The sequence below is a fragment of the Theropithecus gelada genome, chromosome 12 (genome assembly GCF_003255815.1).
Source record: "Theropithecus gelada isolate Dixy chromosome 12, Tgel_1.0, whole genome shotgun sequence".
Classification (NCBI taxonomy): domain Eukaryota; kingdom Metazoa; phylum Chordata; class Mammalia; order Primates; family Cercopithecidae; genus Theropithecus; species Theropithecus gelada.
Genome location: NC_037680.1, coordinates 54093023 through 54118406, shown reverse-complemented (window position 1 = coordinate 54118406; position 25384 = coordinate 54093023). Strand labels below are relative to the sequence as shown.

Genomic DNA, 25384 nt, shown 5'->3' with positions numbered 1-25384 from the left:
TAGATAGTTAGTGCTCAATTCATTTGCAATAATGATAACTGTCTGTTATGGACCAAATTGTTTATTCCCCACTCCCAAATTCATATGTTGAGGCACTAATTCCTAGTACCTGAGAATATGACTGTATTTGGAGATAGGGGTTTTAAAGAAGTCATTAAGGCTAAATGAAGTCATATGGTTGAGCCCTAATCCAATGACTGGTGTCCTACAAGAAGAGGAAAAGACAACAGAGGTGCACATGTACAGAGAGAAGGCCATGTGAGCACACAGCCATCCACAAGCCAAGGAGATAGACCTCAAGAGAAACCAAACCTGCCAATACCTTGCTTTTGCACTTCCAGCTTCCTTGGAACTGTGGAAAAATAAATTTCTGTTGTCTAAGCCACCCAGTTTGTAGTATTTTGTAGACTAACACACCGTCGTGTACTGAGGGCCGCCTATGAACCTGGCACTGTGCCAAGTATTTTGTCTCACGTAAGTTTTTCAATGACTGTAAGATAGTTATCATTGTGTTCCCGTCTCAGAATAGGACACTGATGCCCAAGGCCATGGCTTTAGCACGCAGCAAACTCAGATTCAAATGCACATCTGTTTGGCTCGGGAGGTTATGCACTTGGCATCCCACCAACCCACATTTATTAAGTACTAGCCATGAGAAAAGTACTAGGCTATGATAATTGCTGACATTTGAGAATCTTAATCCTTTCCTTATGGAACTTACGAATGATGAGAGACAGATTCACAAAGACCACAAAAATAAATAAGTTTTTTAAGGCTGCATGGAAGAAAATCTCTGGAAGCAATAATTCCATGCTGTGTCACAGTGGATCTAAGCTAAGAGGCATTCAAAGAATTGTGTGGACAATATGGGGTAGTGGTTACAAACACAGAGGGCAGGGCTAGATTCATTGGATTTGATTTCTAGTCCCAGCAGTGTTCTAGTTATGTGACCTTGAGAAAGTTGTTTATCTTCTTAACCTCAGTTGCTTCATCTGTGCTATGGAGGCTAAACTGGGACTCGTAATAGAATCTTACCCATGGGGTTGTTGCAAGATTAAATGAAATAGTATAAAGCACTTAGCACAATGCTTGATACACAATATGTCTTAATAAATGCACCATGATGAAAAAAAATTCTAATGCGTGTTCCACCCAGCACTAACAAAACTGGTCAACCTGTCTAAACATGGTTGAGTTCTTAATTTTTTAAATTAAAGTTATTAGAGTTGTTAAATTTATGAATATCTTCACTGACCTTTGTATGAGTTATTCAAATATAATTTCATTTCCAAGTTAGTTTTGCTCTGTCCACCATATTCAGCTTAAATCAGATACTAACATATTTCACCAACACCACAATCCAGGCAAAATTCAAATGTTTGTCAGTGTGGAATAACAGTCTACCAGAACTGAAGACAGAATGGACTAATAAAATATCTGAGAGAAGTCAAAGAGCAGATTAAACACAAAATGTGTTCATGACATTGTGTGCATGCATGTACTTGTGTGTGTGTTCAGGAAGACCAGCAGCCAGCCAAGAATAAATCCAGGTACAATTCAAGACAGGGAATTGTGGCTCAGGAATCAGGACACACACCCCGCTTTGCCTCACTTGATAGATTACTTCTTCACTGCGAGTGGTGACTTTATTCAGTCCTAAGAGTAGAAACCTCTCTTAAAATGCTTCATGTGCTTTTATGGCAAAAAACAATATAAATATTTACTGGATTTATAAGTAAAAGTATATAAATTCTTATTTATCTTGCTGCATAGAGGGACAATGAAAAACGTGGAAACGAGAGTCTATTTTTCTCTAAGAAGACACTTAATGTTGAGACAACAGCAAAGAGATGCTTTGTTTTGGAAGTGACAAAGAGGCTCTATGATACTTTTTGATGCACAGGATGAGAAAGTGTTTATATTGAATGCATAGATTTTGAAACATTTCTTCTGACCAGTTCACTGGAATGTGATGATTGGGTAACTAGCCTCATGTGTCACTGGTGACAGAGTACACTGCTATCTCCAAATAGCAGGCCAAAATATGGGAGCTTGGGGTACAGGACAAGATTGAGGAAGAGCATGGGATCCAGTTAGTAACATGAATAGAAAACTCAAACAAAACCCCTCTCCTGGCAGTGGCTCTGCACTGTCCTCTTCATCCTCAAGGTGGCCCACTATTGCCATTAGCTACTAAGTCTAACCCCAAGGTTCCGGTTTCACCCTTCACTGGCTTTGCTCCACGGTGGGATGCAGTACTTTGTAACAGGACCATTGGCACTCATCACCCCTGTACAAGCAGGACAAGATCAGGTTAACTTTGAACAAAATGATAGAAACAGGAAGTTGAGCCTCCAGTTCCCTTTGCCCTCTAACATTGTTCTCTACCATTTCACAGACCTTGAGGCTTGGTGCCCCTTGCTGTCTTTTGTGTGTTAAGAGCTTGGTTCCATATTAGTGTTGGTGTGTTCCTTTGACTTATTGTTACTGGCAATGCTTTGATAAACTTGACATTTTAAACTACAGAAACAAGGGAATATGATGTTCATTAGGCTTAGCTGTTTGACGCTAAAGTGCTAAACCAACTCATGTGGTCTCTATTATTAGTTTACAAACCCTGGTCCATCTCTAGAGGCCGATGTTCCCAGACAGCCTCATTTCCTGCTGGTGAACAAGTTCTCTCATTATTTTGTTTCTTCTTTTTCTTCCTAGTCACTGAAACAGTCATTGAATTGTTGTCTCATGCCTGTGTGCTACCAAGCACCATGGAATATGGAAGAAGCAACGTGGTTGTGCCTTCCCTCTCTCTGGTGAGGCTGCAGCAGGAAGGGTCAGTGAGGACTCAAGAAAGACCCACAGTGCAGCAGGTTGAGGTTGAGGTAGGCAGGAAGCCATTAAGATTCAACCGAGCATGTGAGTTAAGAAGCAGTATATGGAGGGCATGGTAGTTCTGGACAGGACCAAGACAAAAGGCGGCAGTCTCTGAGCTAGAAAGATCATGCTTGACTGGCAGCATCATCTTTCGGGAATTCTTATCTCACATCTCTAAACCTTGATGTGTAATGCAGTCAACACAAGCTTAACTGCCTCTTATCTCCCCCAAGAGCACTTCCTTCCTTCCATCACTTTCCTGCTACTAAGACATAGAAAGAAGGACACTATAAGAAATTCATGACAAACTCACAGAGCCACCATGCTGCACTCACACATCCACCCTGCAAGGACCCACCTTTTTCTTGGAGGGATGAAGCAGGCTAACCTCAGAGTCACCCAGCTGGTGAGCTCAGATTGGAACTTGAAGATTAGGGTCACAGGGTTAGGGACTCTTCTATGTGTTTTCTACTACAAACTGCCCCAGTGATGTATAAAAAATGGAGCATTGGATTCACACAAACTTAGAAGGCAACTTGACTCACCTATATTACCTGATCTTGGATTTCCATGTGCATGTGTATCTAAGTGTGAGCTATTCACCAGGGTGGTTGGCAAAAACTTCACACAACCTCAAATTCACCAGGGGATATCGTGGCATGGTTTGGGAAAAACTAGTAAGATGACTTTCAGCAGGATTATCAAGCCTTCATTCATTCATCTGATAAGTACTTAATGAGTTTCTCCCATGTGCCAGGTACTGCCTATTGTGGTGAAGACTGTGATGAGCACTTAGGACACAAAGTAAACAAGACAGACACATCCTATCCTTGTCCATCAGACTTTCAACAATAATTACACAACACATTAATGATGGAGCAGGGACATCATTAACCACTGCCTTGGCTCTCAGGAAGTTTTGAGCTTCTTCATTTCAGCTTCCCAACCTAGTTCAAGTGTGCAAGCCTTCTCCACCTCCCACTCTCACCCTCCCACTCCCACCCTCCCAGCATTCCGGTAGGTTGTAGCTATCCAGAACCCTGCCCCTCTTTCTTGGCAATTTTTTTATTTTTTATTTTTATTTTTTTTGAGACAGAGTCTCGCTCTGTCACCCATGCTAGAGTGCAGTGGTGTGATCTCGGCTCACTGCAAGCTCCGCCTCTCGGGCTCATGCCATTCTCCTGCCTCAGCCTCCCGAGTAGCTGGGACTACAGGCACCCACCACCACGCCCAGCTAATTTTTTCTTTTTTTTTTTTTTTTGTATTTTTAGTAGAGACGGGGTTTCACCGTGTTAGCCAGGATGGTCTCTCTCTCCTGACCTCGTGATCTGACCACCTCGGCCTCCCACAGCGCTGGGATTACAGGTGTGAGCCACCGTGCCCGGCCAATAATGTGCTTTATTTTATTTATTTATTTATTTATTTATTTATTTATTTATTTTTATTTTATTTATTTATTTATTTATTTTTTGAGGCGGAGTTTCACTCTTGTTGCCTGGGCTGGAGTGCAATGGCGTGATCTTGGCTCACCGCAACCGCAACCTCTGCCTCCTGGGTTAAAGTGATCCTCCTGCCTCAGTCTCCAGAGTACCTGGGATTACAGGCATGTGCCACCATGCCCAGCTAATTTTTGTATTTTTAGTAGAGACAGGGTTTTTCCACATTGGTCAGGCTGGTCTCGAACTCCCGACCTCAAGTGATCCACCCACCTCGGCCTCCCAAAGTGCTGGGATTACAGGCGTGAGCCACTACGCCCGGCCTCTTTCTTGGCTTTATTGGTGCTTGTAGGTATTGGGCGTTTAGTGACTGAGCAAGGGTGCATTGCCCAAACAGGTGTCATTCCCATTGGGTGGTCAGTGGGTGAGCTGCTGGACGCTGATGAGCTAAAGTCCTCACCACTCTTCCATGGGAGGAGGAGCTGGTGAACTCTTCAGTGCAAATAATGAGAGGTTTCAACTTAAACAAACGTGGGACAGTCCATCTGATTCAACTGTCACTTAGCTCATGGGAGCTCCAACATGGGAGTCCTTTGCCTTCATGGGGGTCCTTTGCTAGGTGCATCCACTTTCTAGGTAAATGCACGAGGATCAGCAGCCATGCTCCCAGGGGCTCTCTCCTTCCCTCTCTTTCCCCATTCCTGTATCTCCGTGAAAGGGAAGAAATTCCTCTCTCTCTCTCTCTCTCTTTCTCTCTCTCTCTCTTTCTTTCTTTCTTTTTGAGATGGAGTCTCACTCTGTCACCCTGGCTGGAGTGCAGTGCTCACTGCAAACTCCACCTCCTGGGTTTAAGCAATTCTCCTGCCTCAGCCTCCTGAGTAGCTGGGATTACGGGTGCCCACCACCACACCCGGCTAATTTTTGTGTTAAATTTTGTATTTTCAGTAGAGATGGCGTTTCACCATGTTGTCCAGGCTGGTCTCAAACTCCTGACCTCAGGTGATCCACCTGCCTCGGCCTCCCAAAGTGCTGGGATTACAGGCATAAGCCACCACGCCTGGCCCTTCCTCTCTTACTTATCTCCCCCAGGAGCACGTGCTTTCTTCCTTCTGGCTCTAGAGTACTCTGTCTTTTCCCCTGGTTCTTTCAAAACAGATAACTGACGGCCCATTAGACCCAGAATCCCACTCAACCGAAAACAAATTCCTTTTCCCTGGAGGACACAGAGAGTTGCTTGGTCTTGTCTTCAATTTTTCCCAGTAGAGGAAAGAAAGGGTTTGCTGTTGAGTGCAGCAAAGAAAGGGAAAAGGAAACACTGACAATGCTTTCCCATACGAAAAGGGCCCACACATTTGTTAGCTGCCGCAACTAAAATTGGGACCAGAGCTTCAAAGGGGAAGTTCTGGGAGGTTTGACCATAGAGAATGGAGACTGGTCACTGCTAGGGGTCGAGGGAGTCAACCTGGCATGGACAGTGAACAGAGGTCAGTTCTGGAGTCACATGCAAGCCAGACACCTGCACTGTGGTCCGAGGCCACTGGAGCTTGGCAAAGCAGGTGCCCTTTACTTGGATGAACTCAAGTTTTACAGTTGTTCAGGCAGCCAAGGGGTCCACGCCTCTTAGAGGAAGTCTTGGATCTCTGTGACCAAGCACTGTTTTTGTTTTTTGTTTGTTTGTTTGTTTTTGTTAACAATGGGGCCCTCTGTCTGTGCCTCCTGGTATTGCACCATCTTCAGGGGAGACTGAAACTCTTTTCGGCAGTGCTGTTCTCCGCCATGTTTCCTTACTCATTCTCCTAGTGAACTTGTATTCACCCTCCAATGCCCACATCAGATGGTCCTCCTCCATTGTGCTTCTTGGCATCTCATACGCTCACTCCTGTTGTTGCCTCTGAAGTTTATGCCTCTGGTTTTTTTTTTTTTTTTTTTACCACGAATCATTGTTTATTCTTTCTTCTTGAGTAGGCAGTGAGCGTCTCAGGAATGGAGTCCACAGCTTTTCTTAGGTTATGCTCTATGACGTTTAAACATTTTTGATCATAGTAACTATTTTTTAACTGTTTAAATTACTAGATGTACTTTATAAAGCTGAGGTTTAATGACAGTTTGGAATTAAGGCAGGAACGTGAAGCCGAATGTATTTCACTAAACTCTCCCAGGGGTTCCTATGGAGTCCCGTGTTTCCCCCACGCAGCTCTTGACCCATACTGTTCTGTAATTGCCTGTTTGTTTCTCTGTATCCTCTGACAGGCTGCGAGCACAGGGACCATGCTGATTTTACAAACATAACCACAGTGTATGCCAGTGCCTGGCATACAGTTAGGTGCGCAATACATGTGTACTGAATTACAATGGATTACACTGGGAGGTCTCCTGGGGCAGAGGATAGAGCTTGGCTCTTCAGAGTCTAGGTACCAAAATCTTCTCCACTCACCCTATCCTTCTATGGGGCTGCTATAAAATCATAATGAGCATAACAACAACACACCAATGTCAAGCGCCAGCATGCCAGCACCGTTATTTAGTATTTCCTATTTCCAAGCACTGGGCTAGGCTCTGTGTGCATTATTTCATTCGCTCCTCACAACAGCCATGCAACACAATTTTGTGATTGTTTGTACAAAGAATGCTCAATCTGAGGCTTACTTCAGTTTCTTGCCCACTGCCACTCAGCCAAGTAAGTGTTAAAGGTAGGATGAGAGCCCGTATCTGTCATGAAGAGTGTTCTAGGCAACTACAAGGCAAATTTAATGAATGACATCAAGAGAAAACAATTGCCAGAAGAATTTAAATCCTACTTTTTTTAAGAGGCGGGGTTTCACTATGTTGCCCAGGCTGGAGTGTATGCAGTGGCTATTCACAGGCATGATCATAGTGTTTTGCAGCCTCAAACTCCTGGGATCAAACAAAAACGCTTACTTTTTCATAACATTGCTGCTCTGCTAATACCATATATCTCCTCCTTTGTCACCTCCTCATTGTTTGCTCCCCCAGAAGACAAGTTATTTTTTCAGCATCATCTTGGGAGTATTTGAGTTGATTCTGGGTTAGCTGTAATCAACACAAAGTAACAATTTGGGTTCATTCCAAAGTCAGTTGTGAATTTAGAAACTTTCCCAAGTGAGTTTTATATAAATAAAGACAGAAACATTGTCCCTCACATGGGTCCAGGCTGCTCATAATAAAAAACGGATTGAAAAGCTAGTCATCTGGATATAAATCCCAAACGTCAGGCATGGTACACCCAAGTTAGTTTGCATAATACAGAAAGGGGGACCCTTGCTTGGCATAGGCCCATTTTGAGAGGCAATGTGATGGTTAGGACCAATCTCTAGCACAAAGCTCCCCAGGTTCAAATCTGCCTCTGCCAATCACACTGTGCAAATTTGACCAACTTATTCATTATCTATTTCAGTTGCCTCATCCTAACATAGAATTAAAACTATTCCCAAGCTTGTAGGGTTCTTGTGAACATCAAATGGGTGAGTATATGCAAAGTATAATACTAAAACAGTATCTGGCACATAATAAGGGCTATAATTATATTGGCAAAAGAAAGAACTTTACTGTCCCTTCCACATCACCACAGCTCAACCTCCTGTCTCCATTAATCCCAGAATCGTAAAGCCCCTGACTAGGGCTTTTGTCCAGAGGATTAAGACAGTGAGTAGGCTGGAATTAGCAACAAGTCAATTTTCCTTTGAATTGCCAGGGCTGGACTACCACCCACTTTGTTGTTTCTTCCCATTTTCTGAGCATCACAAAATGTAATATTCATGTGTCAAGGGATCCAGGATTATATTTTAAGATTTTATGGCCTCTTTGTAAAGCTACCTTTTCAGTTTTAGAGGAGGCAGTTTTATGACTCCCTTTGATAACCACTTAACTATTAAGACCCAAACAAAGAAGAGGAATGGTCAAAGGATATCAGGTACTTCCAGCCAGCTAGAGTCTCACTTCTTGAACATTATTCAAATTAGCTCCAGGACTCATAATTCTATGTTTTCATTTATTGCTGCAGTAAAGTAAATGGTTCTTTTATCCAAATGTTATTTCCTGGCTATTAATTCAGTAGTTATTTTGGATTGTGGCACTCCTCTTTGATTTAGGGATATGACACCTTATAAATATTTAAAAGTTGAAGACTGACACTTGGAGAAATTGACTTTGATTTGTTTTGTTAATATCTTATGGCTAGAGTAATTATAGGTTTGGAAGATGCAATCTCATTTTCTGTTTACTGGAAGCAACAGGGAGCACTGTGTCTCTATAACAAGGAATTTCTCAATGGAAGGCTATTCCCAAATCTTTTGCAGACCAGAGCTCTATGTTTGTCTGCTCAAGATACATGCTGCCTGTTACTCTTCATAGTTTTCTCCAGAACCTGCTCTTGAACCCAGAAATGTGGGGATGAAAACTACCCAGACTTCTCAAAATAGCTGAAAATGGTCATTCCTGAAAGGCTTGGAACTTTCTTTCATCTACACGTGCCAGCAAGGGTTTATGGCAGGGCTCAGCGTGATCTACAGACCGGTATGATTTAACCACGGATCAATCAACCTATTAGGGGAAAAAAAGACAAGGTCAATAAGGATGGGTCTTGGTGAACCAGAGGTCATTTTACATTTTCAACCTAATGTTCTTATTTCCTTTCCATTAACATTTCATAATGAAAAAAATTCCTATATTCTTAATTTTTAAGATAATTAAGTGAATTTAGTGCCTTTGAAAGGTAGAGGATTTATAATGGTATCAGGGAATACACTATTAATAATCTACAAGACAGGGGCCACCTGGAGTGGAGCAGTGCTGCCTCTATCACCATTTCTGCTTCTTTGGAAACAAGGTTCAAACTGTAACAAGGTTCAGCCTCCTTTGCCAATTCAGAACCAAACTTCTCTCCTGAGACCAGAAAGATTTGTGTCTTTTGGGATGGCACCTCTATCTCTTGAAAAGTGTTTTTTCACTAACATTTGATTTTGAGTTGGAACAAATTACAGCAAGCACAGATATTTCTGAGATCTTGGTATTCTCTATTTACAAACCCTCAAACACATGATAGGAGTAAAGAATTGTTCTGTAGCTTCTCTAAGAAAAACAAACAAACAAACAAACATGGCATCTGCCTCTAAGATTGTTACAGCCTAATAACTGGCAAACGTGAACCCACAGGGGCACAGAATAAGAGAAAGAGATTTACATGCCTGCAGCCAGGCCTGTGTACATAGAAACAAAGGGCCTACAGACTAAAGGCTGGCTTCCTTCTGAGTTCTCCAAGCTGACCATCCTAGGTATCATTTACTAAAGATAACTTCATTGATTTTTGGATAAAGATGATAGATCAACTACACCCATTTTCTTTTGTTGTCTCCCCATGCACTACTAAAACAAAAATAAAGGTTTTTTTTTTTATGCATAAATTCTCAAAGCCAAAGAAATTGGGAAGGGACTTAACAGTGACAAAATTTTGGACGCTGGAAAACAGATGGATGAATAGGAAGTAATTTAGCAAACTCAAGACAGCCAAAATAACCTAGCAATAGGAAAAGCTGAGAGGCAAGCAGATTTATACCATAGACTCCTCCCCACAAATAGCTCAGGAATTGACTAATTAAGTACCTTTGGAAGTGCAAATGAAGATGGGCTTATAAACAGGAAAACAGAGAGTCTTAAGAAGCAGTTAGAGCCCCAGATCCTTTGTTCTACTCCCCACTCCATAAAGACTAGAGGCTTGTCGTCTGGAGAGAATATAATCGTGGGTCTTTGGGTTACGGGATTGTCAGTGCAGAGCATGAGGGTGGGTGTGCAGGGTGAAAACAGGAGGACTGAATGAACAGGAGACCAATGCTGAGACTCCTCCTCCAACCTGCTTCCCCACTAGGCTCCAGCCAGAAGACTCTTCTCTGGGGATTCTGAGTAGCTAAAGAGTAAAGACACAAAGACGCTGACATTTGGTGGCTTCCCCAGGTCAGACACATTCCCCCTACAGAGAAGCCCCCAGAAGCTCCAATAGAAACTTTTAGAGCCCCACTTTTACACAGAAAACTAAAGATTACCAGGCCACTGAGGAAAACCTCTAATATTTCTAAAGCCTCTAATGTATTAAAATAATTTATTGAAGTTGGCTGATGAAGAAAGAGATGAAACCATTGATTGATGAATATAACAAAGATGTGGTATATGCATACAATGGAATATTATTCAGTTTTTTAAAAAAAGAAAACCTGTCATATGCTTTAACATGGATAAACTTTGAGGACATTATGCTAAGTCAAATAAGCCAATGACAAAAAAGACAAATATTGCATGATTCTACTTGTATGAAGTAGAGTAATCAAACTCAAAGAAACAGAAAGAATGGTGGTTGCCAGTAGCTGGGAGGAGGAGGAAATGGGGAGTTGTTTAATAGGTATGGAGTTACAGCCATGCAAGATGAAAAAGTTCTAGAGATCTGTTGTTTGACAATGTGCATATAGTTAACAATACTGTACTGTACACAGTACAGTATTTGTACCACAATTTTAAAAAAGAGACTAAAACAAAATACAGAGAGTGAAGCAAATTATAAGAGGAGAAGAAAATGACAAATAGAATTGTCATTCACATCCTCAGGCAGGTAAGAGAAAATATTGTATCTGTGAAATAAAATTAGGGTGCTATTAAAATTATATAAAAAGGAATATCCAGACAACAAAAGAAGAGTTCTTAGAATGAAAACCGTGGTATTAAAATCTCAACAGTAAGAAGAAATTTCCTAGAAAACAGAGCAAAAAGGAAAAGAAATAAAACATATGAGAAATGAAAAGCATGAAAGAAAAAATTAAAACTAAAAGAAAAGAGAAAGGAAAGAAAGAAAGAAGAAAGAAGAGAAAAGAAGAGAAGAGAAAAGAAAAGAAAGACAAACCAGTCCAAAGATCAAGTTAAGAGAATTCCAGAAAAATAAAAGAGAAGAAGAAATCTTCAAAGAGCTTATTTTAAAATGTTTTTCTAGAATTAAAAGACATAATTTTCCAATTAAGAAATGGGCTTACAACCAAACACCACATGTTCTGACTCATAGGTGGGAATCGAACAATGAGACAGTTGGTCACAGGGTGGGGAACATCACACACCGGGGTCTGTCGTGGGGTGGGGGAAGGGGGGAGGGATAGCATTAGAAGATATACCTAATGTAAATGATGAGTTAATGAGTGCAGCAAACCAATATGGCACATGTATGCATATGTGATAAACCTACATGTTGTGCACATGTACCCTAGAACTTAAAGTATAATAAATTTTTTTTAAAAAGTAAGGTTTAAAGTGACAACAAAAAATCAAAATGCAGCGGGGGATGGAATTAAGTATTGTTTTTTTCTCTCTTTTTTTGCAATCAGAATTAAGATGTCATCTTAATAATTTATTATAGCTAAAGATAAGCCTTTAAAATAATTTACTACAGCTAAAGCTAAGCCTCATGGTAACAACAAAGCAAAAACCTGTAATAGATACACTGGGGGAAAAAAAGAAAGAAAGAAAGAAAAAGGCTTACAAAGTGCCTAGGATAATAAATGAAAATAAACTCACACCAAGGCACATTTCCATGACATTTCAGAACTCTTGAAGCAAAAAATTTCTACACAAACTGGGTAGGAGGGTGAGTTATTTTCAAAGTATAATAGCCCAGAATAGCTTCTGACTGCTCAAAAGATCAAAGAGCAGTGCCTTTAACATTCTAATAGAATGATTTCCAACCTAGAAATCTTACCTAGACAAACTGTTAATGAAATGTGACAGTAATACAAAAACATTTCAGACTGCAAGGCCTCACAAATCTACCTCATACCTTTTCTTGGGAATCTGTTAGAGGATGTGTCTCACCAAAATGAGAGGAGAAACCAAGAAAGAGAAAGATGTGGGCTAGAGAAACAAAAGAGAGAGAGAAAGACATCCCCATAATTATGGTGAAGGAGTATCCTAGGATGAAAACTACATATCAGACATAGAAGATAGTTGGTCTAGATTCGAGAAATGCAGGAAGTTCCAGGAGTAATTTATTCGTGAAACTGATGGAATGCCCAAAGCGTATGAACATTTTGAGAGGAGACTTAGACAACTGGTAGAGAGTTTTGGGGTTGAATTAATTACAAGTACATGGAAAACTAAGCTCCACCTATGGAGGAGCATAGAGTTGGGAAGGAAGGATTAATGATGTGTTTTCTGGAATGCTTAGAGCAGCCAGAGTTGGACTGAATCTCTTAGCCAAAGTAAGTAGCTCCAGGGCATAAATTACTGTCAGGGTAATTTAAACTCAGTGAATAGATAGGAATATAAATACAGAATGGTCTCTGATAACCTGAAAATATAAAAATGACTCCCTTACCAAGAGTGGATCCAAAGAATATGGTAAAGCCAATGAAATCACCATACAAATGATTTCCCAAGATTTTCTTTTTCTCCTTTTCAGGCTCGTTTGTGGGACAGCTGATTGACAGTTGCCTAACATGGGTGTTTTGAAAACCTTGAATATGTATGACCAGTATTATAATTATGTTGTATGTTTATATAGAATGAAGCTAAACAAGACAGCAAAATTGATCTCCTCAGTGAAATTGATCTCCTCAGTGAAACATATGCTTATGCTAAACCTCCAGATATCTCTATTTTATTAAGGCAACATATTTCCCACCAGAGATGTACTGTCTGATCCTTTCAGTCATTATGAATATACAGAACACGTGTGTAACAAAGAACACTTGCAAGCTACAGGATATAAGGATAGAAGAAACAAGGCAAAGTGGTGTATTCCCATCTCCTTCTCCTGAATAGCATCAATTAAAATTCACAGCTGCTGGCTGCCCAGATGTTTCTTGCATTTAGTGCTCTGTAATATGCATCAGAATATATTGTATGACCACGGTTTCCATAAACTTGACAGTGCTGTATTCTGAATTCTGCAGACTAGATCCAGTGTGTGTATTTTATCTTCAGATTAGTTTCCCTCCCGCCCCCTGTCCCCCGCCCCTCTGCCCCCACCTTCATTTGCTTGGGGCATTTGCAGTTCAGAAACAAAGACATTTACAGCTCGGAGTTTAGCTGTATCAGGGTGTAAGTGCAGGTCAGGCCTGATTTATGTGGCACTTCTGATAAGCAAGGGAGGAGAGCAGGATGGGGGTTTAGGAAAGCTGGTGAACTTGGCTTGACTTATGTCTTTTGCTTTTGTAGGCAGCCAACATCCCTCTGGTGTCAGAACTTGCCATCGATGACATTCATTTTGATGACTTTTCTCTTGATGTTGATGCCATGATCACAGCTGCTCTCCGGATGTTCATGGAGCTGGGGATGGTACAGAAATTTAAAATTGACTATGAGGTAAGATGTCTGTCTTGGGTGATCCAAGCAGTTCACCTGGGACAACGTGTTAGGCACTCTGAACCACCAGTTTCCCAAATACAAAATGGGGATGATAATCCCTGCCCTGCACACCTCATAGGATTACTGTAGGAACCAGAAGAGATGTTTGTGGAAGGCCTGTGATCATTGAGGGTTACTCAGACATAAGGCACCTTTGAGATAAGGGTCCACTGGAATCACTTGCAACTGCCTGACGCACCCTCTCCCTCCCATTTCAGACACTGTGTAGGTGGCTTTTAACAGTGAGGAAAAACTATCGGATGGTTCTGTACCACAACTGGAGACATGCCTTCAACGTGTGTCAGCTGATGTTCGCGATGTTAACCGTAAGTGTGCTTAGCGATGGTGGAAGATCATTTCTCATTCACAGGAACTAGCAGGCCTTCTCCTTTACGTTTCCATTTCTCTGGAAAAATTACCATGTGATCATTTTATGTTGGAACTTACCTGCCCTTGTTATGAAAGTATATATGTGCCAGCAATTTCTGAGCTTGAAAGCTATAACATCGTTGACCCCTTGAAGCCAGTGTAGCCTTGGAATGATTACTTGAGCTTCTCTTCAGTATTTTTTCTGGGTAAACTGGTTCTTTTACAAAAGAAATGCTCAGATTTTTAAAGTAATCTTTTTGTAGAGGAAATGTAGATGAGTAACAGAACAAAGAGATCACTGGATATGACTCTTGGCTGTTGGAAAGCCAGTAGGGAGGTGTGAACATCACCCACAGGAATATGGAAATCCTGAGAGGATGCCTATTTGAGAGAATGCCCAGGGAGGCCAAGGGGAAAAGAGGGGTAGGAGTGCGCGCTCTGCAGGTTTAGGGCTTACTTGCCTTAAAATCTCCGTCCCACCGGGTTTTAACCCAGTGATGGTGGCCAGTCTGTTTCACGGAGATACCTAGCACAGCTGGGCAGAGGTAAGCCTTGGAATTTAATCTGAAAGCAAATGTTTGTGGCAAAGATTGAAACAAATCCTCTATTTACTTCTTTTGGCAAGAAATAAGGCTTGTTTTGGCACAATTTCTACTACATTGTTGATGCTATCAAGTAAAATGTTCTCTGGCTTAAATATGTTGGTTTCTTTGGTCTCATAGTTATATATACACACGTGTATGTACATATCTGTGGGTGTGTGTAAACAAATTGCCATACCAAAAAAGAGAACGTGAGTCTTGGATTCTTCCAACATAAAGCAAATACCTTATATTTTTGCAGCCAGACTAAAATTTAAACAGAAAATCAGAGCGCCAAATGAAATGCATTTTCCTTTGGTCCAAATGAACAAAGATGATTCTGTTCTGATTCTTCCTCACAAAAAAAAAAAAAAAATCTCTGCCTCATTTTCTGCCTATTAAAATTTTACTCATCCTTTAAGGCATTGATCTAATGCCAGTTTTTCTACAAAAGTCTTCCCCTTTCTCCCAAATCATCAATAATTACTTATTTCCCTGTACTGTATCTAGTACAACACATCTTTCTTGCTACTGTGTATTTTAAGTTACAAATCTGTCATCCTTCTATAGAGTAAGGTGCTGAGGGAAGAGATCATTTCTTGTTCTTTCAACAACATCTACTTATTTGCTCAACCACCATTTACTGAGGGTCGCACCAGCGCCTTGCACTCTGTCATGTACTTGGTGGGTTTTCAAAAAATGTATGTTGAATTGACATGAGCTGAAATGTGCATCTGGCATAAGAAGATGGGGCCAGAATGTCTTTTGTACTAGGGACTTGTGCTTTGGGTCCTCGACTGCTTAAGAAACAGGCAGACTGGCCTGGGAAAACTGGACTGGTTCCATTCTTCTGTTACATCCACCATCAGAGGAGTGAGCCAGTCAAGTGAGAAAGGAAGATGCTTTGAACCATGAGGCTTAATGGCTCAAGTGACAACCATTGCTTGGGAAAAAAAAAAAAAAAATCTTCATTTTGTTTTTCCATAGCATACCTCAGTAAACAAGGTATAATTTTTTTGTGTACAGAGTTCATGTGTCTGGCCCACAGAGGACAGTCAATAAAAAACTTCTTACCCCTTTATTTTGGAAAACCTATGGATTTATGCTGAATTGCCAAAATAAGTAAGCAGGAACCCTGTTCAGTGAAGGGAAAAGAAATGGCTGTGACATTTTTGAGTTAGAAATGTCAAAGACAGAGACAGATTTTTATGACAAGCCTTAAAATAGTTGGAATAGGGGAAACTGGCAAGAGCACCAGGGTCACAGTGGACACTTAGGAGCAAAAGGAAATATATACCCAGTTTTCTGCAGTGGGTACTTCCATTATATGGACAATTTTGATCCTTTCCAAGAAATTGAAGAAAATAGAATTCTTAACTATGTCACCACAATAGGGATGCTCATATCATCAGATTATTTCCAGGGTGCAATTGTTTTTGCAAGTATGATCAGCAATCTTGAAGAGCAGCATTGTTGGAGAAGGCTTAGGTTTTGTTTTTTTGCATTCATGCTAACACAGAAAGAGGAGACTTCATTGTTAAATTTCTCTAAGGAGGGGGGGTGGAGGAGATCACAAAACAGAAACATGACTTCAGAAAGAATACGTTATTTTGGTCTCTTTCACATTGTATTGAGTAGCCACATCTGGAAAATATAGTATTTTCTGCTCATTAAATTTTGTTGAACTTAACCAAGGGTTACAGTCAGTTAAAAGTGTCAACATTTGTTTTTCTCTAGCATAAGTTATCTTCTACAAACTTGACTTTGGTCAATCTGGTTAATCAGAAATTTTTAATTAAGAAAATAATTACAGAAGTAACAAAGACTACTCAATCAGTGTAGCTAAAAATAAATTTAACTCACTCATCAATTCTCATCTCTGGAATGTGACCTTGGCCTATGGTAAAATGATGCCCCATTTCTTTCCACCAATGGACACTCATGTTTTGGGCACTCCTGAAGACTCTGAAAGCCTTTCAATGTTTTGATCTTATCAGTGATTAAATTTCCATTCCAGGGATCTCATATTTCCTGTCAGTGGGTTGTATTAGAACCAAAATTCTCTATTAATCTAGGGGGGAAAAAAAGAAAGAAAAGAAATTCACCATATACCAACCATTGGATACAGCCTGGTTAATGTCATAAGGCTAAGTGCTGAGGCTTCCTCTAGATGGCGCTCCAAGGCAAAGTTTCCCAGCTGGTTTCCAGAAAAGAGGGGAAAAAAAACCTTACCAACCTTCCTTGAAAGTGCTTCTTTTCTTCTAGCACTGAGGTACACACCCCACCACAAAATAAATGTTTTTCCTAAAAGAGATAGCAACAAAACCAGTCTGACGGAAAAAAGCCTCTCCCATCAGGATGAGCCTGTTTTGTGACTGCCACCTTGCATACCATGCTGTTAACGTGAATCATAGTGTTCTCCGTGTGACCTTAAATCTGTGATTGTGTATTTTTCCAAGCCCATTGTCTTTGGGAATGGGGAGATGCATAGTTCTGTGTCACTGCTGAACAAATTTTGGCACCACGTACAACAGGACGAGCAAATTATAAATATATGCCCCAGCTTCCTAACCTTTAACCCTAAAATCACTTCATGGGTGGAAAATAAACCTATTGACTCAGCATTGTGTTTTGCAAAAGTATTCAGGTTCGTGTCTAGGTAACAAAGCGGTTTTGTTCCTTTAGATATTTAAAAGAAAAAAAGAACTACTCTGTAGGACAGGCAAATGATATAAAATGAAGAGCATTTTGTTCACTGGGAACCCTGTTAATAACTTATTAATTTGTTCCATGCCTCTGGTCTGAAATTTCACATTTATAAATTTGAAAGCTTCAATGTTATTCTTTGCTTTTAAAGAGATATTTAGGTAGTTAAAATTTCCCAAATACTTTGAATTCCTCCGACAAATACAGTACGTAGTAACAGTTACTATTTGTGGTTAAAATGAGGAAGAAAACCTGCAGATCAGTGATCATCATATAAATTGTCTTTACTAACAGGAGTTTATAGAACAAATATTCCATCATGCACATACGTAATAAATAAATTATAACTATAAATACATGATGAAAGATGATGGACATATTTCTTAAATTCACGATGTAGACTAGATATAGGAAATGACTCTGCTTTTGTTTGTGTTCTGTAAAATAAAAGGCATGTAGTGGTGCCAAGGTTGCAGAGACATTTTTTTCGGTTTTATAAATGATGTATGAGCTCTGACAGATTTTCCAAGGGGAAAAAAAAGATTTCTTTAAGAGTCAGTATTCTTTACTATCCCATAAATGTACTCATTAGCACTTTGGGCCATGCCCTGCATCCTGTAGGATATCAATAAAGATTAATTGAATGAGTGAATTTAGTTTAGGGTAATATTATTCAAGGAACCATGCTGCTCAGTGTCCAGTTAAAAAAAGCTATAAAATGATGAACAACTATCATTGCTTGAAATCTTGTTCTTTCTTCATATCACACTAAGGTTCAGCTAGGGTTCATATAGAATATTATGATCTTGCAGAATTCACTGGATATGAAAAGAGAAGAGCACATGATCACATTAAAATTTATGGTGGTGCTGGCAGCGTGGCGCTGGTGGGGAATTGCAGTTAAACACTAATAATAACCAAGTATCACAGCAAACACATCGACACCCCCTGACATTTACTGGGGGCTTCTTAAATCTTAATGTGGAGGTAGCATGTTTAAATCCATATTTGTGTTGTCAACAAGGTTATTTTCAGAGATAAGCCAAACCATTTTATTGATAATTCAAACTAGAGAGCAGAAGGGATGTTTAGGGAGAAAATCCATCCTATTCACCAGCTTGAGGCTAATGTTCTGTCCTCTGACTGCAGTTTCCAGGAAAGTCCTTGATTTTAGAGGTAGAAAATTCCTTCTGGAAGATCTTAGAAGCACAGCTGAAACTCCTACCTCCCTGTCCAAGAAATACAGAAACAATTGAAATTTTAAATAAAATATTTTTACTCAATAATCAGAATCCTACTCTCAACAGAAATTGAATTCCTTTGTAGATTGTAACACTGAAGTTACAAAGAGAGAGATCTAGATGTTTTGTTCTGTAAATGACTAAAATAAAGTAATAAACAGTAATCATATTTGTAATCATCAAATATTGTTACGTTGCATTTTCTTATCAATAAAAGTAGTAACTTGTTATATTTACTTTAAAATAAATGGCAGCATTATCGTAATAATATAATAAAATCTACATGATAGAACAAGCAACTCTTTAATCTTCAGGCAGATGTAATCTACAAGATGGCAAATTTTTAATTTAGAAAAGGAGTAATTTTTAAATGTTTTTGCAGAATATCAGCACCAGACACAATAAATTAACTATGGGGCTAATCAATTTGAATACTATGTTTAAATTACATTTAAGACTCCTGTCTTTTAATCATTTATAAAAGGTTTCTATTTTTATTCTCTCTGACTACATCTCAGAGCCCCAATTAGGCACTCTATGCTTCCAGCTGACATTCCCTTTATCCACATTTATTTTATAAAAGAAAAAAGGCAAAGCTGCACATAATTAAGAACCTGGTGTGCTAATAACCAAACATACAATTGGGCAGAAGGATAATCCAATCCATTTCCTCTCACAGGAGAGTAACCTCCATAACTCACTTTAAGCGCTGCCATTCATGAGTTATGGGTCATTCCCTTTCTAGTGAAAATAAATTCTCCCGCACCGTCAGCCAGAGCTGGGTATTTTTCTTAGGACATGTAAATTGTAAAAGTGTATGAACATAATCATGTCCGACATTACAGGGAAAGTATAACCTCTTGCTCATGGACACAGGCTTATACGTAAATGTATGTAGTTTCGAGGCTGGGTCTGCCTAGTTACAATATAGGATTTTTGATTAAAGTAAATTTATTCTTGAGATTTTTATGATGTTGGTAAACTGCTTAATCTGTCGGTTTGTGTTTTATGACGCCAGCCAAATCCTCCAGGTCAGGGAGACTCAGCAGCAGAGCCACCGTCATTTATCACAGCCTCCATTTTCCACGGTGTATGATTTCCTAGTGGCACTTTCTTGGGACTGAAACCTGGCACCTAAGGGTGTTAAGTTGGGAGCTAAAAAAGTTTTAATTTTTCGTGGGTCTCATGTTTAGTTTTGGTTCAATTATGGCTAATAAAAATTGGGGTAAGCTTTGAAGAAGCCTCAAATTCTTCAAATTCACCAACCTGGGCTCTGTGGCATTTTGAGAGATCTGTCTTTCTACACAATTAATGTGCACCAAGTGATCTGCTTCATTTTCTATGGTCATAAACCATATGTTATATGCAGTTCACTGGTAATTTATCAGAAATAAAATATAAATTATATTTTTAAACATGGACAAAACATGCCGTCCTTGTCCTCAAAAAAACATCGTAAAGCACAAGCATTGTTAGGGTTGAAAGCTAAGTCCTTCAGAATCTGATACTCTTTTTCTTTTGGTTCTTTTTAAAATGCATTATATGTGCTATACTTACAGCTGTGTTTATTTATTATCTTTTGATGTAGAAACCTCAACTTTCTCAAGTCTTATTACTTAGTTGAAAATTTCTTTATACTATTTGAATATCTTTTTGTACATTTTATCAAAATAAGAGAGCAGAAATATATTGAGCAAATTTTATTTGACCACATTAGGACTTCCTGAGAATGAAATAAAGAGTGTTGACGGATACCAGAGGTTTGCTTTGAAATACTCTAGCAAACAAACAAAACAAACACACGCTGCATGTGAAGAGACAGATGAAACAAGTCACAAAACCTGGATTCCTGCTGAAGTTAGTCTATGACTGCATTGGGTTCATTATATTAATAGTATTCTATTTTTTGTATGTTTTTAACTCTCCAAAATAAAGAATTGGAAAATTATGCTAAATAGGTTAAAAATTAAGCCTTAGAAGTGGTTATAAATGTAATAGAATATAATAATAAAGTTATATATGAATTAATTCAATTTTTAAATGTATGCATCAAACATCTACGCAACATATATAATTGTACCAGACTGTGTTGCCTGTCTGAGACTTACATGGACAAGCACTTGCAACCTTAGTTGAGGCCAACATATTAGTTTGGGTCAACATATTCCCAAAACATGACTAAGGTTTTATGATTTGATAGTAAGTGCCTTCAGAAGCTTCTGGTTGGGAAAGAAAGTCAATTATATATAGACTGTAAGGTCTTTCCAACTCTGAGCTTGGTAAAGAAAGGATCATTTAGGCCTGAATCAATATTTGGTTAATGCCAGGGCAATATTTGGCTGCATTCATCTTGAACAGAAAGAGAAGCAAATTCAATCAAAACTATCCCGTTCCCATGGATAATTAGACAACCTGCAACTGGCTTGTTGCATTGTGTACTCTGGTAAAGGAGACATGTGAGCGTGTTGGTCCTGGATGGTGATTCCCTATCAGCTGGAAAGGTTCTGGTCTCTGGACCTCAAAATGGGGCTGAGGTGCTCCCTTTTCTGCTCAGCAGACCCAAATATTGGTAGACAAACATTACTGTAAATGCCAAGGGAGTATGACCACTAAATCTAGATGCTGTAGTTTGCTCAGTAGGGATTTTTTCCCTTCCATTGAAGTTTGTGGTTGCATACCTGTTCTCCCCCTTATGCTTTCATCACATACTGTCTCTGATTGGCAAAGGTAAGATCCTTTTTTAAAAAGAAGGTATGCTGCGACAGCCAGTAGTATAAATACTCATAAGCACTCCTAGTAAGCATTGAAATCTGCTTCCACTCCAAAGCTTGAGACAGTCCTCTGCTCAATATTATTGCCTTGAAGCATATGGAACAGTTTGATACCTATCAGGCTGCCCCTAGGATCTATATGTTGAGTGGTTGCCATTCCATCACAAAGCAAATAAAATAGGGTCTCAAAAAGAAGCATACTGTGCTTGCTGTCCATGCACACGGAGCCCTAACATTGCCTTAACAATTCTCTGATCACCGTGATCCACCCATGACTGGTATATGTGCTGAACTAGGCGGTGATTGAAGGCACCCTTCTTATAGAACCATCAGCCTCCATTAGGAGATATAAGTTTCACAAGCAGACTCTTCATGTTAAGGATGACTCAGCAAAGCTGGACCAGCCATCAGCATTGCAAATTGGGGCTTTTTTTTTTTTTTCTTAAAATGATATGAATATCTTGTTTGTGACATTTACAATGAAACCCTCAAAGAGCAATTTTTGGCTGAAATAAATTTGATTTTAATAATGTACCAAAGACTCCAGACAGTGACCCTGCAACACTCTATGTACCAGAAATTTAAAAATACCAGAAATTAAATGCTTCTTCTATAAATACTGCCTTTCTCCCCAAGCTCATAAGGCCTTAAAATTCAAGCCATCTATAGATCAGCGAAGGCACGATGACACAGATTAGGAATATGGTGTGCAGATTCTTCTAGAGGAGGCACTTCCTTGAGAAACCATGTCTTTCAATACCCTTGGAATTGTCTGAGCCGTACTTTTTCCTCTTCTGTCCAAAAGAGTGAGAAAGATGAAGAAGAGGAAGAAAGACTCCAAAACCTATCATATTGTCCCTCAACCTTAGCCAATTCACTGAGGGCTCTGCTGCAGTGCCTGGACATCAGAATTCATGGTGGAGCATATGGAGCCTACCATCTTCAGCTTTAGGATGTCTGCAACCACTAGGAATTTCTAGATACCCTCTCTCTTAGTTTGCCATCTGCTAGATCTCAGAATCAACAGGATGAACTCATCAGGAAATCTCTTATCATTCAATACCTTCGATAGTTGGGTTCAAAAAGAAAGGTGAGAACAGAATTTCTGGCATCACTTTCTCCGATTGCTGAGCCAGGACTGCACACACGGCAAGGGCGTGCAGTCCATGGTGTACCTCCTCCAGAAACCAAGCAGGAGGAGCTGGATATTTCTACCAGTTCTCTCTTCCACAAAGCACAACCAACGTTATGACAGCTTCTCTTTAGAAAAGAGTGCTCTATGGCACTGTTCTGCTGGCTCAAGAAGTAACCAGATTCTATGTGCAGCAAGGACTGGCTGTCTTTTTCACTGCTCTGTTCCTAGTGCCAGGAAATCAGTAAATAATAAATATTCGTTCAATGAATGAATGGACACTTTTCAGAGTATCAATATTTCATTTCAAGCTGGGACAGTTTGATGAAGCGTGGGTTAATTCTTGAAACAAAAAAGAATATACAAATACACATACACACATGTATAAATATAGATGTTCTTATAAACAAATGTTCTTTATGGAAATTTTAGACACAAAGGAAAAATTTTAAGCCAACTGTAATTCTACTACTGATAATATCTTGATGTACATCTTAACAGTATTTTTCTCTACATATATTTAAACATTTTATAAAGTTGAGATATTATAAACTATTGTATCTTTCTTTTCTCTCTACACCTCATTTGTAAAGCACTGTATGTTATCAAGCACATATTGATGTGACAGAGCCATATTTAAACTAAAAATGTCCAATCGCTCTGCAATATCAACCTCTTCCTACTCAAGAATGACGTCCTTCATGAAATAATGCACACACCGAGGGATTCTTTACAGCCCTATTGTCTAACACTGTATCATCACAATAGGATTTAAAAGCTGTGCAGCTGAACCCACACCTCCACTAAGGGGCTGTGTAGCACAGTGAGTAAGAACACAGACTCGGGAGCCAGGCTACCTGGGCTTTTATCCCACCTCTCTTACTGTATAGTCTCGTAACCTGGTGCCTCAATATCTTCATCTACAAAATGGGAAGATAAGAACAGTTACCTACCTCAGAGAGTTCTTGTAAGGATTAAATGAGCTAATGAATGTGAAGTATTTAGGAAAATGCCCAGCATATACTAAGCGCTATACAAGTTAACTGTTGTTGACATTATCCCAGGCCTCTTCTCAAATATACCCAGTGCTCAATACATCATAGGCACTTAATAACACTTCTTAAATTAGTAAATTGTCTATAGCACCATCTAGTGTTGACACTATGGGTGTTTTTACACCTTTTCGGAATCAACAGAGTCACAAAGTAACAGTCATTTTTCTCTGGCTATGATATTCCCCTATTCGTGTGTATCATACAGGATCAGCATTAAAATGAGAGTATATCCTGGCTGATTTAAATTTTATGTTGGCTAATGATAAAAATTACTGGGTAGTCTAGGAGACCCTGAGAATCAGTCTTACTGGCTTGAGTCTTTTGGAGTTCTAGTTATTATATGCTGTAGTAGCTGGGGTAGGCTTATCCCAGTATACATTTCAGCCCAATGAGGGAATATCACTGGAGGCCTGCTCAGAGGGCAGGCTTAAGGCTTTGCTGGAGGGGGTGCCATGGGAAATAGGTTTATATGCCCTGGCTGACTCTTTACTTAGATATATTGTATTTGCTGCTTATATTTCTAATACAAACTGTGAGGGAATACAGGTAAGAAGATATATTAACATTAAAGCTCAATAAAACTCATAATGATTGGGTCAGGAAAAGAAAAGACATAATTTTATTTGAAAATAAAAGAATAAACCAGAGTCGAGAATGGGGTGAATGCATTAAAATATACTTCCTCCTGCCTCTCTGTTTTCTTTTGAAAGTATATTGTCTTCACCAGGCAGTTGACTTTTTCTACTCAATATAGGTACATGCAGGCCTGAATGGATAGCCCTGGGAGGAAGATGGATGAGGGCGGGGGAGGGGCAAAAGGACACTTAGTGGCAGGTGGGCATTTTTCAGGCCTGATGACTCCCAGAAACCATTTACCAGGCAGCTTTAAATCACAGTCAAGAGATAGGTGCTGCTTCAGTAACTCAGGTATCACAGTCGGGAGAGGTAAATATGTTTTGTGTGACTGTGTGTGGGTGCTGTACTTCAGGGATTCTCTACTTCAAGAATCTAGAGATAGGCTCCATAGTCTTCAATATTATAAAATTATAGAAAATTGTCTAGGAAGAGAGTCTAGGGCTCTGTTATGTTCTTAAAAGTATCCATGATACCAATAGTTTAAGACCAAGATCCTAGATTTCTGGGCAGAGCAGGGGATGGGGACTGTGTAGAACATTTTAGCAAAATATGTTCCATCTTATTATAAAATGGGTGATAATTGATGGTTTAAAAATGGCTGGGGATTTTGATCTTAAATCTATTAGATGGCATTTGATTTCAACTACTGATTAAATTTCTAGTCAAATTACCTTAAACATTATCCCTAATCTTACTGCTCTGATTCATCGGCTAGTTCTAGTCAATAGCGTTTTCATGGGCAAAATCTCTCTAAATTTTAGCACAATATCATTACACAACACTTATTTCCAGCATATCATAGGTAATTATTTCATACTTGATAGACTTTTCAAGTTTTACCTAGTATTAGCAAGACCAAACTCAACAATTTTAAGTTTTAAGATGATGGAGATCACCACAAAAGACATTTAATCCCCTCCCCTTCTCAAAAATCATCCTAAAATAATATGGAGAAAAAGAAATGTACACAAGTCCCACCTTGCATGGACTCACAACACATGAAGGCAGAAAATGAAGGGAGGATACTTCATAACTTAGCAGAGAAGAGAAACCCAAGTACCTTCAGAGGTGAGGGTGTGGAGGAAGGGGTAGCCATAAGAAATAATGCTACCCCCAGAACCTAATGAGACTCAGGAACCTGAGGCCTCAGATACCATGAAAATGAGGTGGTGTGGAATGAGGGAGTGATGAAA

General features: G+C 39.5%; 1 protein-coding gene and 1 long non-coding RNA gene across 4 annotated transcripts in view; one reads left to right on the top strand and one right to left on the bottom strand.

Annotated features, from left to right (window-relative positions):
* PDE11A (phosphodiesterase 11A) overlaps window positions 1-25384 on the top strand; it is a 501616-nt gene that overhangs the window by 386268 nt on the left and 89964 nt on the right. For all 3 annotated transcript variants that reach the window (XM_025405422.1, XM_025405424.1, XM_025405423.1), the window contains 2 exons: window positions 13512-13658; window positions 13919-14026. In XM_025405422.1, the coding sequence (XP_025261207.1) occupies window positions 13512-13658; window positions 13919-14026 (255 nt within the window). The remainder of the gene's footprint in view (window positions 1-13511; window positions 13659-13918; window positions 14027-25384) is intronic.
* LOC112636631 overlaps window positions 18385-25384 on the bottom strand; it is a 50544-nt gene continuing 43544 nt past the window's right edge. Inside the window, exon 5 of the long non-coding RNA XR_003122207.1 lies at window positions 18385-18585. This is a non-coding gene — a long non-coding RNA (uncharacterized LOC112636631). The remainder of the gene's footprint in view (window positions 18586-25384) is intronic.